The 18154-nt window shown below is 43.8% G+C and overlaps 1 protein-coding gene across 1 annotated transcript in view; it reads right to left on the bottom strand.

The window, feature by feature from the left end:
* Window positions 1-686: 686 nt before the first annotated feature.
* Window positions 687-18154, bottom strand: part of LOC144783212 (solute carrier family 22 member 6-A-like) — a 212729-nt gene continuing 195261 nt past the window's right edge. Inside the window, exons 9-11 of the mRNA XM_078662306.1 lie at window positions 1333-1441; window positions 785-988; window positions 687-690 (exon numbers count right to left, since the gene is read on the bottom strand). Of these exons, the coding sequence (XP_078518432.1) occupies window positions 687-690; window positions 785-988; window positions 1333-1441 (317 nt within the window). The remainder of the gene's footprint in view (window positions 691-784; window positions 989-1332; window positions 1442-18154) is intronic.

Below are 18154 nucleotides of genomic sequence, written 5' to 3'. Positions count from 1 at the left end.
AATGCAAAGGACCACAGCCTGCTCCATAAAACCATTTGAAACTGGTAAAGATTGGTTCTGCTTGCACACACAAAACACAGCTTTTGATTCTTTATAACTCTTTGCTCCAGTGTAACAACATTTTTAAAAACAACACATGTCCAACTTGTATCAATGTTGATAAAGGCCACATGGAAATTACAAGTGAATCAGAAAATTGGCATCAGCCTATGAAATCTATAGCTAGAGAGAACATAAACAAAAGCTGCCCAAAGGCAATGTCCAGATGGTACTATGGAGAAGGTTGGTGTAGTTGTTGTGAGAAGGTCTTGGTCAGAGAACATGCCTTGGCCTTAGTGGGCTCTCCAGGCTGCAGTGCAGGGCACAAGATGTGTCAAAGTAGCCCCCTGAATCCCGTGCCTAATTTGCACACCTGTAGGCTATATTCATACTCATTGGAGGTTATTTAGAGCAAGGTTAAAATGCATAGGTAAAAGTTTAATCGACAAAATACATGTGACAAGCAATACTGGGAACATGACATAGTGAAAGGCTGTACCCTGACTTTAGTGTTAAACATTGGGGAAAGTGCATTATGAAGCCAATTTTCATGTGCAATACATTGTAGAGAGATTTGGTTGCACTGCTCACCAAAGATCAGTAATTCCATTGTATATTAGATTTTTGATCGTAACCACAAGGTTCTTTCAACTGAGATTTTTTTAAAGGAAAATAGCTGTATTTAGAAAGTATGATTATCATAAATAACAATAAAAAGATAGAGAAATAGCCAGAGGGGACCCACCTGATCTCCATTTCTTCAACAGTGTCCAGTAGAGTTGAATTCCGAGTCTCCATTAGTGTGTAGGCACTGAGACCTGCTGTTATTGCCATGGTGCCAATGATCACAGCAGGAAGAAAGGAGACATGGCTGGCAATCATGGGAATCACTGGGGCGACCATGGCACCAACTCGAGCGATCATGGCGAGAAACCCCAGCCCTGTCTGCCTAGAAAGACGAGGATTGAGAACAATGAGGTGAAAGAAGAACATAGTCTTTTCAGATTCCTCTCTATATGCTGACCCAACAAAGAAGTGTGTCTCTGAATCAACAATACTGGACTCACAGGATTAAACAAAAATCTCTTTAACAAAAAAAACTCTTTAAAAAACTTTAAAACTTAAAAAAACCTTTTTAAAACTGCTCTTTAATATGACATCCTTACCCACCTTTTTAATTTCTCATCATTGCCAAGCTATTAAAAAAAAGCTGCTTGAATCAGGAACGCCACCGTTTGAGCATATAGATTCTGTATTTTAGCCTGAAACAAAATGATTAGCCTTAATATTTACCTGATCGCTGTTGGGTACAGCTCACCAGAGAACGTAAACATGACGGCAATGGCACCACTAAAGCAGCCTTTACCAACTGTTGCCAGTGCTGTTCTCACCATTTTCATTCCTTGTGAGAAAAAGAAAAGAACAAGAAAAAGTAAACTATTACCCATTTGTTTCACCTTTCTTCATTACTGAAGATCAGCAGATTGAGATTGAATCAGCTTCGTCCACAAACAACAACATGTCCATGTAAAAAAAGATAATGCTCATGTGCTATTTTTTGGTTTCTGGTCTAGGTTCATGACGAGTGAGCACAATTCCATAGATAAAAAGGAAATTAGAAATTATAAATCCATTACCCAGTTCTTCACAACAACTGATGTGGATGTCCTTCACCAGTTGGCCAATTAATACATTTGCCAGTAGACTAGCCATTGTGAATAACAACCTTAGTTAGAATTTAGTTTATGGATATTATGTCTTGGTGAGTAAATAAACTCACCTAGCTATTCGGGATTTAGTAGTAGTCATCTATGTATAATAGCTGAAGATGACTTTCAAAGTATGGGGAAAAGTTCTGTATAAAATCAAAATTAACATATGAAAATCAGCAAAAGTCTTTGAAAATTAGGATACACTTGTTTACGAGGAAAGTGCAAGGCTGTTCAGAAAAAAACTCAGGCAAGGTCTTAAGCATAGCCAGTTTACATCAAGGTAATTTAAGCAATTACAACGTATTAGTTTTTAATGATATTGTTATCTTCTTTGAGGTCTAAGGTGAATCAGTCCTTAGAAATGATGACTGAATCCTGGGTAGAGGAAATGTATTGTTTTTAAATCTGTTGAACCATTCAAAAAGTGTTAGATAACCACAGGATAAGTCTTGGGAGACATATTGTCTGCTAAAATAAACTTTTTAGCAAATATTGAAGGGACAAACTTCTGTAGAGAGGGAGTTTGACGCAATTAGTAATAGATTTTGAATTCAGATCATGTAATAAGGGAGAGTAAAGGTAATGATCTACACAGCATACAGTGTTTTATTGAAGGTTATGTTATGAAATGTTTCTAGATGAAACTAATTTCAGTTTGTCGGTTACATTTTTGATAAAGGTAGCTTTTAGATAAAACTCCAATAAAAGCACGTTACTTTACATACGCGGTTGCTGACATAACCAGATACATAAATTCTTAAAATGAAGCGGTATCACTAGAGTGTATAGAATATAGTCTGTATGTATTGTAACATTGTTTTATGACTATCTTCCAATATATTTATGGTTCGTAACTGAATAAAAACATAATTGATGATGTTGAAGGTAATTTTAGTTTGAATAATGTTACATTATTAGATACATGTACAATCACAACGTAAGATGTGCAGTTCATCAAAAATGTTTGTTGCGCAGGCATCTTAAATTATAGAAACCTTGTTGCAGCATAGAATGCACAGGACCTGTGTAATATAAATAGCGGTATCTTTGAAAATGCACCCAATCTTACCATTAGTTAGGTGTAATTCTCTTCTTATTTGAGAAATATTCAGTAATTGCGACTTACCCCATATTATCCATGCATATACTTTGTCAATATGGCATATGTGCCCTTTCTAGAATTATTTCTTTACAGAAATTAGTAAGTAATTCCCTCAACTAATAGAATAAATGGTTGAGCGATATCATATTCGTTCCAAAACACAACCTTTGTTGTTGTGACAATAATTAGTTATTTGAGCTGGAACCCAGAGGCACAAACTTGTCATTGATGTAATGTTTCCACCCTTGAAAAGGGTTTCACGGGCCTCTCTAAGGACAGCATCTTTTTTTGAATGGGCAATTTAGTGGCCATTACAATCTATCTACAGATAGGAGGAAACATATAAATTAATGTTGGAAAGCAGAAAAGCAATATTAAAATGTGCTTGCATGGGCAATATGGGATATGTCCCAAATATTGCACATTTTGAAATTAGAAGAAACTTGTATTAAAATAAAACAAAGAATATTACTGAAAATGTTTTGAAACTGGAATATCCAAAGAGCATCGGAAATTTATCAGTGAGGAAGTTAATCAAGAAAATATGTCCAGAACAAATAGTACATTTATTGAAAAGTGGCTACTCTGGAATTTAAACACTGTACTAAGTTACAATATGAGCTATCAATCCTATAAGTGTTCCTCGTTATGCTCTTCGGGATCTTGAAATGCTACTTGTACAACATTTTTTAAGGGGATCTCTGACAGAATATCGAGGCTGAAAATATCGACAGACAAAATATCGACGCTGGAATATCGAAGGCAAGTATATCGACACCCTATCTACAACATGGTAAGTAGAAAAATATCGAAACTAAAATATCGATGTTAAAAATATCGTAATTAAAAATATCGTTTAAAAAAAAAAAAAGTACAATTAAGTAAATAGTACTTACATATAATTTAAACGTATGTTAAAATGTGTTATAATGTTTAAAATGAATAAATAATACATATTTACTATTAAACATTTAATTAAAAATAATAATAAAATATATAATATATACTTAATTAATTATAATATATACATAATTTTTTTAATAATTATAAAATATTAACAAATACTACAATTTAAAAATACATAAACACTCATAAAATAATAACATAAATAATAATAAATAATTATATTTAATAAATAACAACAATTAAATATACTTTCAATATTTTTAAAATTAATTAAATGCAACATTATGTAACATCTTAAATACATAAATAAATATAAATAATATTGAATAGCATAAGGGTAAAAATTACTATTCAAACTCAAGAGGGTGCAACAGTAGATAAAGCGTTGGATAGCGTAAGGGTAAAAATTACTATTCCAACTCCAGTGAGTGCAACAGTAGGGAAAGCGTTGGATCGCGGGTATGTAAAAATGACTATTCCCACTCCATGGGTACAACATTAGGGAAAGCGTTGGATAGCGTAAGAGTAAAAATTACTATTCCCACTCCAGAGAGTGCAACAGTAGGAAAAGCGTTGGATAGCGGGTGGGTAAAAATTACTATTCCAACTCCAGTGAGTGGAACAGTAGGGAAAGCATTGGATAGCGGGTATGTAAAAATGACTATTGCCACTCCAATGAGTGCAACATTAGGGAAAACGTTGGATAGCGTAAGAGTAAAAATTACTATTCCCACTCCAGAGAGTGCAACAGTAGGGAAAACGTTGGATAGCGGGTGGGTAAAAATTACTATTCCCACTCCAGTGAGTGGAACAGTAGGGAAAGCGTTGGATAGCGTATGGGTAAAAATTACTATTCCCACTCCAGAGAGTGCAACAGTAGGAAAAGCGTTGGATAGCGGGTGGGTAAAAATTACTATTCCCACTCCAGTGAGTGGAACATTAGGGAAAGCGTTGGATAGCGTATGGGTAAAAAATACTATTCCCACTCCAGAGAGTGCAACAGTAGGGAAAACGTTGGATAGCGGGTGGGTAAAAATTACTATTCCCACTCCAGTGAGTGGAACAGTAGGGAAAGCGTTGGATAGCGTATGGGTAAAAATTACTATTCCCACTCCAGAGAGTGCAACAGTAGGGAAAGCGTTGGATAGCGTAGGGAGAAAAATTACTATTCCCACTCCAATGAGTGCAACATTAGGGAAAGTGTTGGATAGCGTAAGGGTAAAAATTACTATTCCAACTCCAAAGGGTGCAACTGTAGGGAAAACGTTGGATAGCGTAGGGGGAAAAATACTATTCCCACTCCAGAGACTTCAACAGTAGGGAAAGCGTTGGATAGCGTAGGGGGACAAATTACTATTCCCACTTCAGTGAGTGCTACAGCAGGGAAAGCGTTGGATAGCGTACGGGCATACATTACTATTATAACTCCAGAGGGTGCAACAGTAGTGAAAACGTTGGATAGCGTAGGAGGAATAATTACTATTCCCACCCCAGAGAGTGCAACAGTAGGGAAAGCGTTGGATAGCGTAGGGAGAAAAATTACTATTCCCACTCCAATGAGTGCAACATTAGGGAAAGTGTTGGATAGCATAAGGGTAAAAATTACTATTCCAACTCCAAAGGGTGCAACAGTAGGGAAAGCATTGGATAGCGTAGGGGGAATAATTACTATTACCAGTGCAGAGACTTCAACAGTAGGGAAAGCGTTGGATAGCGTAGGGGGAAAAATTACTATTCCCACTTCAGTGAGTGCTACAGTAGGGAAAGCGTTGGATAGCGTACGGGTATAAATTACTATTATAACTCCAGAGGGTGCAACAGTAGTAAAAACGTTGGATAGCGTAGGGGAAAAATTACTATTCCCACTCCAGAGAGTGCAACAGTAGGGAAAGCGTTGGATAGCGTAGGGAAAAAAATTACTACTCCGACTCCAATGAGTGCAACATTAGGGAAAGTGTTGGATAGCGTAAGGGTAAAAATTACTATTCCAACTCCAAAGGGTGCAACAGTAGGGAAAACGTTGGATAGCGTAGGGGGAAAAATACTATTCCCACTCCAGAGACTTCAACAGTAGGGAAAGCATTGGATAGCGTAGGGGGACAAATTACTATTCCCACTTCAGTGAGTGCTACAGTAGGGAAAGCGTTGGATAGCGTACGGGTATAAATTACTATTATAACTCCAGTGGGTGCAACAGTAGTGAAAACGTTGGATAGCGTAGGAGGAATAATTACTAATCCCACTCCAGAGAGTGCAACAGTAGGGAAAGCGTTGGATAGCCTAGGGAGAAAAATTACTATTACCACTCCAGAGGGTGCAACAGTAGGGAAATGGTTAGATAGCGTAGGGGGAAAACAACTATTCCATCTCCAAAGAGTGCAACAGTAGGGAAAGCTTTGGATAGTGTAGGGGGAAAAATTACTATTCCAACTCCAAAGGGTGCAACAGTAGTGAATGCCAATTAATAAATATTTACAAAATATATTACACATAAAAATATGTAATTAATTACAGTTAAATTACTTACAACCCTATTCCCCTATAAACCCACAACCCACTCTGGTACTAAAACATAACATTTAATAATAATTAACATTAATTACCAATTAAATAATTAATTTATCAATTAAAATAATTAATTGCCAATTAGTAATTAAATCAAAAATTAAATATTTACAAATAAATTACTTCCCACCCTATTCCCCTATAAACCCACAACCCGCTCTGGTACTAAAACATAACATTTAATAAACATTAACATTAATTACCAATTAAATAATTAATTTATCAATTAAATTAATTAATTGCCAATTAATAATTAAATTTAAAATTAATTAATTACAATTAAATTACTTCCCACCCTATTCCCCTATAAACCCACAACCCACTCCGGTACCAAAACATAACATTTAATAAAAATTAACATTAATTACCAATAAAATAATTAATTTATCAATTAAAATAATTAATTGCCAATTAATAATTAAATAAAAAATGTATTATTTACAATTAAATTACTTCCCACCCTATTCCCCTATAAACCCACAACCCGCTCTGGTACTAAAACATAACATTTAATAAAAAATAACATTAATTACCAATTATATAATTAATTCATCAATTAAAATAATTAATTGCCAATTAATAATTACAATTAAATTACTTCCCACCCTATTCCCCTATAAACCCACAACCCGCTCCGGTACTAAAACATATAATTTACTTAATAATAAATGTATTAATATATAAAAATAATACACATATAATATAAATTAATTTAAATACTTATCAACAAAAACATAGAACACATACATAATAAAAATCAAAAAAATAATACAAATATCGATATTAGTAACATTGAAATTAGTTACATCGATATATATGCTATCGATATTACTAACTTCGATATTAGTTACATCGATATAAATGATTTCGATATTACTTACCTCAGGGTCGATATTCTGTCCTACGATATTCTTGACATCGATATTCTGTACCATCGAAATTTTAAACACGATATTATGGTAGGTCGAAATTTTCAACTCGATATTTTGACTGTGCACCTTTTTAAGGATATTGGAAACAAAAAATCCATTTAGGAGTTTGATTGTCTTCTAAACTTAAAGAGCCTGGGCAGAAATTCCGTTTCATTGAAAGGCAATGGAGAATAGCTTGTTCTCTCCTCCATAAAACATAGAGGCAAGCACTCAATAAGCAATCTTTTCTGGTCTAAAAATTTCAACAGCAGTTTTCCCAACTATTAGGGCCAGATGTACCACTTATTTATGCAGCGCAGTGCAGCAGCGGCAAATGCTGTACTACATGAAAAGGAGAGTGGAGGAGAGCGCCATATTTACAGAAATGTGGCACTCTCCACCCCTATCCCTAGCGACGGCGCTGAGATCAGCTGCCATGCTCCACTGGCACACCTTTGCGCTACAGTGCAAGGGTGTCTCCCTCAGTCTAGCATAGGTTTTGTACTGGAAGGGTACTCTTCAATGTGCAAAATACTATTCATAGACTGACTTTAACCCTTTTCCCTCTTTGTATGGGTGCTGTAAAGTGCAGCACACATACAAAGTCAGAAAAGGAAGGAGAAATGAAAGCATTTTTCATTTGTTCCGCCTAATTCAAAATGGCACAATTTCCAGACACTAAACCCTGTCTACTTTACTTATTAAATTGGTTCAGCATCAGAAACCTTGGGTGGCTGCACAGGAATGCCCATGCTCCACCCCCACTAAGCCCCCTTTGCACTAAGTAATGCAAAGCAGAGCTATGTGCTGATTTGCGTTACTCTCATGTTAGTAAATCGGAAAAAAAAGATTTTGCATCGATTTGCATCACCTTTGTGACTCAAACACTGCATAAAATCTTAATAAATCTCCCCCTTAATAAGCTAAACACAATCCTACAAGGGAGCTCAAATATTAGCTTCCAAAATAGCCAGTTTTCTATATACCTTTATTTGTGTTTTAAACAAACTTGCCGCTGACATACATTTTCAGGTGGTATTAGTGACTGCCGATTTATAGCAGAGCACACATTTGTAATCCAGAATGATCAGCATATGGCAGTTCAGTTCGCTGTAGAATTTAATACATGTCTCCCACCCTTTGCATCTCACTCCAACTTTCTCCCAGTTATCCCCATCATCAAGCCACTGGGTCATGTGCTGTAAGTGTGCTGTGGCACCACTAGCCTGCCTATCAATAAATCCCAAAAGGTCACTGAACACCACAACATGGCCAAAACCTTGTTCACATTAAGGTGCAATGATTGGACATCATCAAGTACCACCTGCACACCCCGGTATTGAAAATGAGCCCATTCCTATCATAACCCAAGATGAGAGAGGTGCTCTAAGGGCAGCGTGGCCATATGAGCCAAAGGAAAGAGCAAGGATTTAATGCTGATCGAGACGCAGACCAGAGAAGTCCACAAAGTCCTCCAGAAGCATCAGCAGCCTAGGCAATGCCACACCGGGTGAGGCTATATAGAAGAGGGCATCATCTGCGTACAGTGGTATCACCTGTAGGGTCCCACCTATATGAATACCCCATTGCTCAAGGTCTCTCCGCATCCAGACCGCAAGCGGCTCAATAGCAAGGGCTAGTAGCAGCGGCAAAAGCGGGCACCCTTGATTCATTCCTTGCTCCAATGACCGCACTCCCGATCCACTCAGGCCCACACAGACCAGCGCTCATGGTTCGGTATAGAGCAGTTTAACTCAGTGACGAATATTTGGGCAAAAACCCACCACCCTCAGCACCTCCCGTGGGTATTCCCAATCTATGGTGTTGGGCTTTTTTGAGGTCAACTGATACCAGGGCCAATTCCTCGTATCTATATTTCACCTCATGCATAATATGTGTTAACCGCCTTAAGTTCATGCCAGTAGTACGACCGGGTATAAACCTGCACTGGTCCTCATTGATCAGTCAGGGCATGTGCGGGGCCAATCGAGTACCCCAACAGTTCACCTTGTATGTTAACGTCCATAGGGAATGGACGATATGCGGCCGGATCCAACCTGTCTCCCGCAGGTTTTAAGAGCATGCATATCTCCACCTCCCTCAAAGTGGGCGGGTAAGACTCCCGCTGAAGTGCCTCTGTGTATACCTGTAGTAGGGCCTGTGCCACTGTGGCTGAGTAAGCTTGGTAACATTTAGATGGGAATTGGTCCTGGGGAGAGCCCTTGCTGCACGGATTTCCTCCAGTAATAACTGGGCATCCAGTTCCTCCGAACCCAGTGGAGGAGGCACATCAGTGACAGCCTGAGCATAAACGGTATGTAGCGGTCTGCCTGGACCGCTGGGTCTCTGTAGGTGCCTCCAATATTGCAGCCCTAATGTGTACCGTTTTACCCACCAGCGTGAGCATGCTTGTCATTGAGGGCGGGGTCTGTTCCTTCTGCAGAATCAAGGTCAAAAGGTACTCGGATTGGTCCCCCCATCTATGTAGTTGTAGTCTCCAGCAGCCGCCAAGCGTTCAAAATGCCACCATTGGTGCTACGTGATGTCTGTTCACAGCAGGCACTGTTCGAGGCTGGTTACAGGAGGGATGCTGGAGGATTGCCGCTGACCGTGCGACACGCAGGGGAGCATGGGCGGGACAGCGCCTTAGTCCCACACGACGGGCGAGCAGAGCCTGTAGCACGCAATCCCTATGAGCCGCCCTCCCTGCTAACAGCCATTGGGAGGGCTCACCTGGGGATGGGGGCGGTCCTTGGAGTATATAGCAGGCCCAGCGTATATGCTCGGCCTCTCTTCCTGCGCGTGGTCCCCTTGCTCTGCGCTGATCGTCTGCCCCTGTCCGGCTTGTACGGGTCATCCTGGCCTGCCTGCCTCGCTGCACTGGCCTTGCATCGGGTTCTTTCCTCGACGGTTTTTGGGGTAAGTGCTGGTTGAGAGAGCCCGTCTGTGGGCGCTTTGGACAGGGATGCAGCCTTGGTGGGCACGAGTTGTGAGGACGTTTGCTGTCCCAGTGGTCGAGCGGCGGTTGGTGTGGCATGGGGCCCGGGAGGTTAAGGGCAGGCGGTGTTCGGTCCCAAGTGCAGCATGTTGGGATATGCCGGGGGCTTTGGAGTGGTAGACGCGGCTCAGGGGGCACTGCTATAGTTAAGTGTGGATATGCCCGACTCCCGCCTGGATGGCGCCGCGGTCTTACAGTGCTGAGCGGCTATGCGCTTTGTTGCTGCAGACTCGACACGGGTACAATGACGGAATTGGGGGGATGGTTGATTGATCGAACGGGTGGGGCTGCGGCCACCCAGCATTCCAAGCCTCTGGCGAATATCTAGTCGGAGGTCGCTTGGCGAGGGAGGGTGCTGTTTGTCCCGGTTGTGTTTGTTAAAAGATGCCGAGCTTGTGCTGGCAGCCAGCGCCGGGCAGCCTTTCTTCGGGGCGAAGCCCGAGCAGTGTTGGGTCTGGCGGTGTCCGATCGTTGGAGAGATGGGAGCAGGCTGTGTCTTAGGTCGGCGGGCTGGCTGCGGGTGATGGTGAGTTGATTTGTAGTGGGAGGTCCTGTTTCGCACATATTTACGGCACAATTGCATTCCGGGACCTATGATCGCCGCGCAAAGGTGCGGAACCCGCAGGCTTCCAATTAGAGCTAGGTTGGGAGGGACCGCATCTGCACATTGTAAATGAGGTCGCTTGCCAATTTTCGGCCAGACGTGCTGCAGTGGGGCGAATATTGCATGTCAGTTGTTTAGTCTTCACAAGATGTTACAGGCATCCGCCGCGCGATAGATTTAGTTTCAAGAGTTTACCCTAGGAACTGCATTAGAGTGGCGTGCTTGGCTCTCATTGTTTAGGAGGCACATGTTTGGCGACGCTACATCGCGCACGGGCACTTCATGAGCGCCGTTTAAGGGGGAGCCCAAGACAACAAACGTATTTATTAGCATCGGTTGAATATTTGTGCAATGCATAAAATCAAGGCACGACATGCTTTCTTGGACAGTAACTATCGGAGGCAGTTGGTGGCCCTCGTGGGGCCGCCATATTGGCTGTGCCTGCCCCCCCCCCTCTTTCCCGAGCACCTAGCGTGCGGAATATATATGCGAGTCTGGGAAGCGGCGTCAGGTTATTTATTTATTTTTAATGCAATGCGATGTAGCGCGGACTTTACCCGAAGGCGTCAGAGCGCTTCACAATAAGTGACCCCCCACTGGGGCTGGGAGCTCGTCGCGGGTCGCGTTCTTTACGAAGCATAATAGCTGGCCAGTTCATGTCGTCTATGGAAGTGCTTGCTAGGATGTACGGCTGGAGGGGCGCTTTCGGGACAAACGCCGTGCAATGAAGTGGTATATCAGCGGTTCACTGTATCCCCTGCTCCCCGTGCCAGCAGGCCAAAATAGCGCGGTGGGAGAGCGTTAGACTGAAGATCGAAAGGTCCCTGGTTCAATCCCAGGTTTTGGCACAATTTGCACTGCAGCTTTATAGATTACAAGGTTGATGGGAACCTAATTGACGGCTACATTATTTATTTAACTATGCAATTTCGCTGTAAGTTTTCGGGCCCGTAGTGGGGTGTTCAGGGCAGAGGAGATTGAGTTTTTTCCGTGGTTTAGACTTGCGCATGCAGTCTCTTGTCGGGTTATTGCTAACAAACGGTCCGGCATGGGTAATGTAAAGCGACATTTGGTGATATGGCACTCTGCAATGTGGCGGGGTTGGATGCTCGGGTGAGTAGGTACACCTCTTGGCATGCGTTTCAATGTTCGTTTAGGCGGTCGGCGAGAGCTAAAATTGTTTCTTTCTGGGTTTTAAATCAGTTTCGGGTAAGTTGCAGACATTGGATTTGGCGGTGTCCGGTCGATTCGGGTGCATTGAATTTAGCCGTACCCAGGTCGTCGTTGTTCTTAGGACGTGTGCTCGGTGGAGGCTGTACTGCCCTCCTATGCCATGCGGGGCATCCAGACGCAGGCCGTCTGAGGGCCTCCAACCTCCTTTATACACTTCACATTCAGCTCACCCGCACCGCGACTGGCTATGCTCTATCACTCGGCTGGGGGGGGGTGAGGGGCGCGACCCACTTCTTAGCCTCCTAGTTGTGCACTCTGAAGCCCTGTATGTGTTGGTCATTGCAGCTACAACGTTACTCCAATGGGCGCTATTTAAAGGCCATTTAGTTATACTTATGCAATATTCCGGCAAAGGTGGATTAGAAAAATCAGTTGCACTCGTAATTACTTATACCTGACTCCAGATTTTATATGCCATTTGCTGTTCAGTTTTGAATAACTGTTATTACTGTTACCGAGCTCCATGATGATCTGTTTATCAGCTTCAGAAGAATAAAGGCTCAGCCAACCTTGCTGGCACCATACCTCATAAGCAGTGAGAAAGTGAGGAGCAGTAGGTCACTACGGCGCCGACTTCCACAGAACGGCAGCCTCTCAGCAAAATTCTACATGCACCGCCATTTTGTACCGCCTCTGTGAGGAGAAAACCTTGAAAGCACTCACATGAGCAATGAGGGGTGATCGAATAATGAACTGTGGTTGATGGGGGATGGTGCGGTGTTTGAGGTTTTGGTTGGTGGCGATTTTGGATTTAGCGACGGGACTGGGTTGGCGCATTGGTTCACTTGCGCTGGTCTTTTGGGGGGGCGAGTATCGTTGTGGCCGTTGGCACATAATGAATTTCCGATTTGTTTGGCGCGGGAGCTACAGGGAGCTGGCATCGGGGGGATAGTGGCGGCATGGTGCTTGTTTAATTTGCATTGCTAGGGAGGATAAATGACGCAGTTTGTATCTTAGTGGTACACACCAAGTGTCGGGCTTTCAGTCGGCGGGTTTAGTTTTGCAGGTCTGCAAGTGCATCTCCATTGTTGTCTAGAAATTGTCGCCCTTGGCTGCCTTTGTCAGGCTTACAGGCACGCTTTCTTTAGGGGAACAAATCTTTTATTTTAGTTTAGCGTTGTTCACCTACATCATTTCACATAGATTTATGATCACCTCTTTTCTACAAATTGTCATGACAGGCGGCAGTCTCTCTACGTGATGCTTTGTGAATCTCCGCATTTGCATCGTTTGGCGCGCCGTTTCCTTTACCCTCTTTCCCTTTCTCATTCGAAGGATGGTTGTTTTGGAACCGCGTTCGGAAGTTTAGTTGTACAAAACGGAATGAAGATCTTCGTTGTGGTGCCTTTGTTTTGCAGCTGTTGTGCTTGTTGGCGTTCTTTTATAGGTACTACTTGTCGGTGCCTTGCTGTTCAGAACTGACAAAGCTTGTAATGCTTCCATCATACCTCACGAAGCAATATGTGTAGCCATTGTTGTATTGCATCAGCCTTGCGGTTCTCAGACTCTAGCACGTCTGCTCGATGGAGAGCTCTCTATGTAGCTTGCTTTCACTTAGAATATAAGAACGATGGCCTCGTCAATTTATGATGCTCACAGCAGGGTGATGAGTTTGTTGGGACTTTTTTAGCGTTCTTATTTAATGTGTGTCTATTTTCCTGAGTATTGTCTTCCACCTCGTGATTATTTTCTTTTAATAGGTCTTACTGCAATATACTTTCATCCCGTAAAGCCCCCATTACCTTGATCGGTCTCTTTCAGTTCAGTTCATTTAGTCTATTTCAATGACAGATTATAACGAATCAAAAGTGTTGTGTGCGAATGAGGTTGCAGCCATCAGTGGTCGCCATTTTGAGACAGACGGTGGTGTTTGGGGGAAGGGGAGTGCCCAAATGGCGCCGCATTTTGTAGGTAAAGCGAGGCCCCGGGGATATCCGACAGCCGGAGCTTGGTCCGTCCTGGGGCGGCGCGCGTGTGAGTGGTTCCAGGCACATCCAAATACGATCACTGGCGGCTTTCAAGGATTCTGTGGTCGGTCCTGGGCGCCGTGCGAGTAGTTTCATGCCTAGCACATGCAAAATACGATCATGGGCAAGAAGAGGCCCTCTCATCGGGGGCACTGAATAGTAATGCCACGAACGCAAGGCGATTATGCGTTTTTCCCCCATAGTTGTGTTGGTTTCGTGTAACGGTCTTGCTACGTTGTACTTCGTGTCTGATGTGCGGCGGTCCCGGAGGTTTACCAAGGTTGCGCGTATAGTTTTGGCTGATGCGGCCTTCTATGGCGCCGAATTCTTCGCCAGCTGGTCATTCAGCTGGGGGAAGTAGATCTATAAACACCAGTCTTCCTGACTACGGTATAATTTATCTGGGGGCAATGCACTGCTTCTTCTTCTTGACATTGTCATTATACATGGTCATTGCACGACGGCAAACAGGGTATGGCATAACGGCCAGAGCTGCAGATATGGATGTGTGCATATGTAATGTAACTGATGCACATGTCATGCGAAGTGCTCCAATACTTTCGGATTGAGCTCGGACTGGCTGATTTCAGTGTCAGGACTGTTGTATACGATGTTGTCAAATGTTTATTGTTGCACACGGTTTTCTGTTCTTTAAAGGGAACTGCTTCATTTATGGAATTTAGCACGAGTTGCCGAAAAGATCCAAGTATGACCTGCACATTCGTACTAGTAATAGAGGTTTAATGACTTAATTGGCACCTTTTAAATTCTTGAAGTTGGTAAGTGACACCGGTCGTCATATCATACATATATCGGGTTTCGATAGCTTGATACTATAGCTTACAACTCTACTCCAATGCAGCCATGGTACTCTCTTACCAAGCTATAGACCAGTGTTGCAGGTAGTTAACTACAATGGTGTGGGTAGGAGTATGTCATCAGCGTAGCATGGGATAGAACTGGTCTAATAATATTACAGCTGTCTACACATTGAGGACAGAGTGATCTATTTAAAATGGGGATGCAAGGGACACTCGCTATGATACTGGACCAAAAGGCCCATTCCAGCCAATAAGAGCCCCGTGCCTAGTTCAACCCTCCCCCCCCCCCCAACTTTTGAAACACAAAGACAGCATTTAGCACTTTAAATGATGGAGTGGAAAGAGCCCTCTTGGGATTCAAACGTCTACCCACAGGGCCAAAACTGATAAATGCACCCACTGAGTAGTCGTACCAGCTCAATGTACAGACGTAATAACAATATTTAACTGTTTAAAATCACAATTTTGGACAATAAAGTAGTCAATATGACTGATAGAATTTCTGTTAGCTATCTCTCATTGTCAAGGTACAGAAAATGTTTCTTGCAGGTTAGCTTCGCCTGTCAGTTGCCATACCTGATGCAGTTTGTGAACATGCCCTGGTGCAATCTTCCTCAGTATCCTAAAAATAGTTCAGTCCCCTTGTTATACTGGACAACCAGAGTATTGCAATCCCTTAGTGCGGAGTCCCAGACACTGCAATCCCCAGACAGTCAGCAAACCAGCCTATCAAGGACCTGGAGACTCCGAGCACCATACCAACAAGTGACTGCAGACGTTATGTAACAGCATTATGTAAAATGTATCTGGTTGTACTAGCAGTGCACCTACATGCTTAGTAAAGGATGAGACACCAAATGGCTCACCCAAAATGCAATGGTCACTATCAGGCTTAAGCATCTGAATAAGGGGCTTAAATTAAGGCGTTACAACGGTAATGGTGGGTTCGGAGGAATGGTGCCTCTGTGATGGATCCCGAATGTGATGTGCGGGGGTAACTAACGCCACAGGTAAACAAAATACATGAGATAGCTAACAGTGCATTACAGAAGGGAAAAGTGACAAGGGGCAGGGTAAAAGAGAAACGAAATACAATTGGAGGCAAAATGCTGTACAGGGACAATGCAGCAATAAATGGCAAATGTTCCACAGGGACTCAAGAGAGGCTTCTCGGTGACTTGCCATGCTATATATAAGTCCAGGCACTGTAAGATTCCAGATGTCTTTGTCTGTCCCTTGTCCTACCCAATTAACGGGCATACCCAGCGGAGCAAGTAAAAGTCAACAAATATGTCAATTTTCAGTAATATCCTTTCGAGTACAGAATGAGGAAGAGTTGAGTAATCAGACTTCAGGCGAGCGAAGACATAACTTCTAATAAGAACCAGAAAGCAATTTCTGATTGTTAAATTCCAAACTGGGGTAATAGTAAATACTTAGAACCCCTGGAGTGGCAGTACCCCTATTATTTTTGGGCCAAGCGAAGGGAGTGCAGGTCCAGAGCCACCCAAATACGCAAGGGGGATAGGTGGAAGGTTGCAACAGGTTAGGAGTAGGCGGTTTCCCGTGATCTGAAGGTGGCACTCGCAGGGCCAGATCACCGGAAGCGAGGGACCATGCCGCAGGATGGTCTACGGACCCACGGAGAAGTTAGTTGAAGGGAGGTCTGGGTGGTACCATTACAAGAGAAACGGAGGGGTACCACTACAAGACAGGGTACACTTGTCTGGACTGGGGGTGAACATATCCCTCCTGGATGCACAAGTGGTACGAAACAGCGGTGTGAAGTAGCTAGGTGGGTGGGGGGCTCTGTCATCGACGGGGGCCTCCTCCAGAGCTGTGGCGGAGTACAGGGCGATCTGGAAGCAGATGGACAGTAGGGGTACCTCTGCGGCAGAAGGATACAGTCGAAATACCTCTGCCTGGCACAGTAGGGTGCCCGAGCCAAGAACTTGGAGCCGAGGGGGTTCCATGAAACAGCGTTGGCGCCCCGTTAGTCCTTCGGGCGGTCGGGGGGCCTGAACCGACCGGGGGTGTGCCTTATTGCTCCGCCCTGACAGGGGGGGCGAGAGTATAACGAAATAAAATGGTAATTTACTGCACCGTCAGAGCATCGACTCGCCGTGCAAGATGACTCCTTAGGCATGCGGGTCAGCGAGGGGCTGCCGCATTGGATCGCCTGTAAGATGACCCACCTATCAGCTACCTGTTGTGCGAAATAAACCTGCAACACTGCTTTCCCACAAATATGTCTCATGTTTTCTGTGGTATACAAGTGTTAATGTGCGCAGAGCGGAGCGAGCGCTGGTGGTGTGGGCACTATGCCGCTGACCGCGCGACACGCAGGGGAGCATGGGCGGGACAGCGCCTTAGTCCCACACGACGGGCGAGCAGAGCCTGTAGCACGCAATCCCTATGAGCCGCCCTCCCTGCTAACAGCCATTGGGAGGGCTCACCTGGGGATGGGGCGGTCCTTGGAGTATATAGCAGGCCCAGCGTATATGCTCGGCCTCTCTTCCTGCGCGTGGTCCCCTTGCTCTGCGCTGATCCCACCCTGAACCCTGACCCAGCTGCAGAGCGGCGGGCGAGAGTTGTGAATTTTTTAATGGTCATGTTTTGTGTTTGCAGGCGGAGTCACAGGGCGATCTGGAAGCAGATGGACAGTAGGGGTACCTCTGCGGCAGAAGGATACAGTCGAAATACCTCTGCCTGGCACAGTAGGGTGCCCGAGCCAAGAACTTGGAGCCGAGGGGGTTCCATGAAACAGCGTCGGCGCCCCGTTAGTCCTTCGGGCGGTCGGGGGGGCTGAACTGACCGGGGGTGTGCCTTATTGCTCCGCCCTGACAGGGGGGGGCGAGAGTATAACGAAATAAAATGGTAATTTACTGCACCGTCAGAGCATCGACTCGCCGTGCAAGATGGCTCCTTAGTCATGCGGGTCAGCGAGGGGCTGCCGCATTGGATCGCCTGTAAGATGACCCACCTATCAGCTACCTGTTGTGCGAAATAAACCTGCAACACTGCTTTCCCACAAATATGTCTCATGTTTTCCGTGGTATACAAGTGTTAATGTGCGCAGAGCGGAGCGAGCGCTGGCGGTGTGGGCACTATAGGTAGGATTACTGGGTGAGGCCGGACGGGAGCTCAAGGACTCACATCCTGTTGTCCATATTGCTTATCCACGCCCTTTAGTGTAACATTTTTGACATTGATACTGCACTGTGTGCCCATCAAGTATGTGCGCCTCCCACTAGCAGGCAAAATGTGAATAGTCCCTCTGATATCCATTTCCCTTT

The sequence above is a fragment of the Lissotriton helveticus genome, chromosome 9 (genome assembly GCF_964261635.1).
Source record: "Lissotriton helveticus chromosome 9, aLisHel1.1, whole genome shotgun sequence".
Taxonomy (NCBI): Eukaryota; Metazoa; Chordata; class Amphibia; order Caudata; family Salamandridae; genus Lissotriton; species Lissotriton helveticus.
This window is presented reverse-complemented; position numbering and strand designations above follow the sequence as displayed.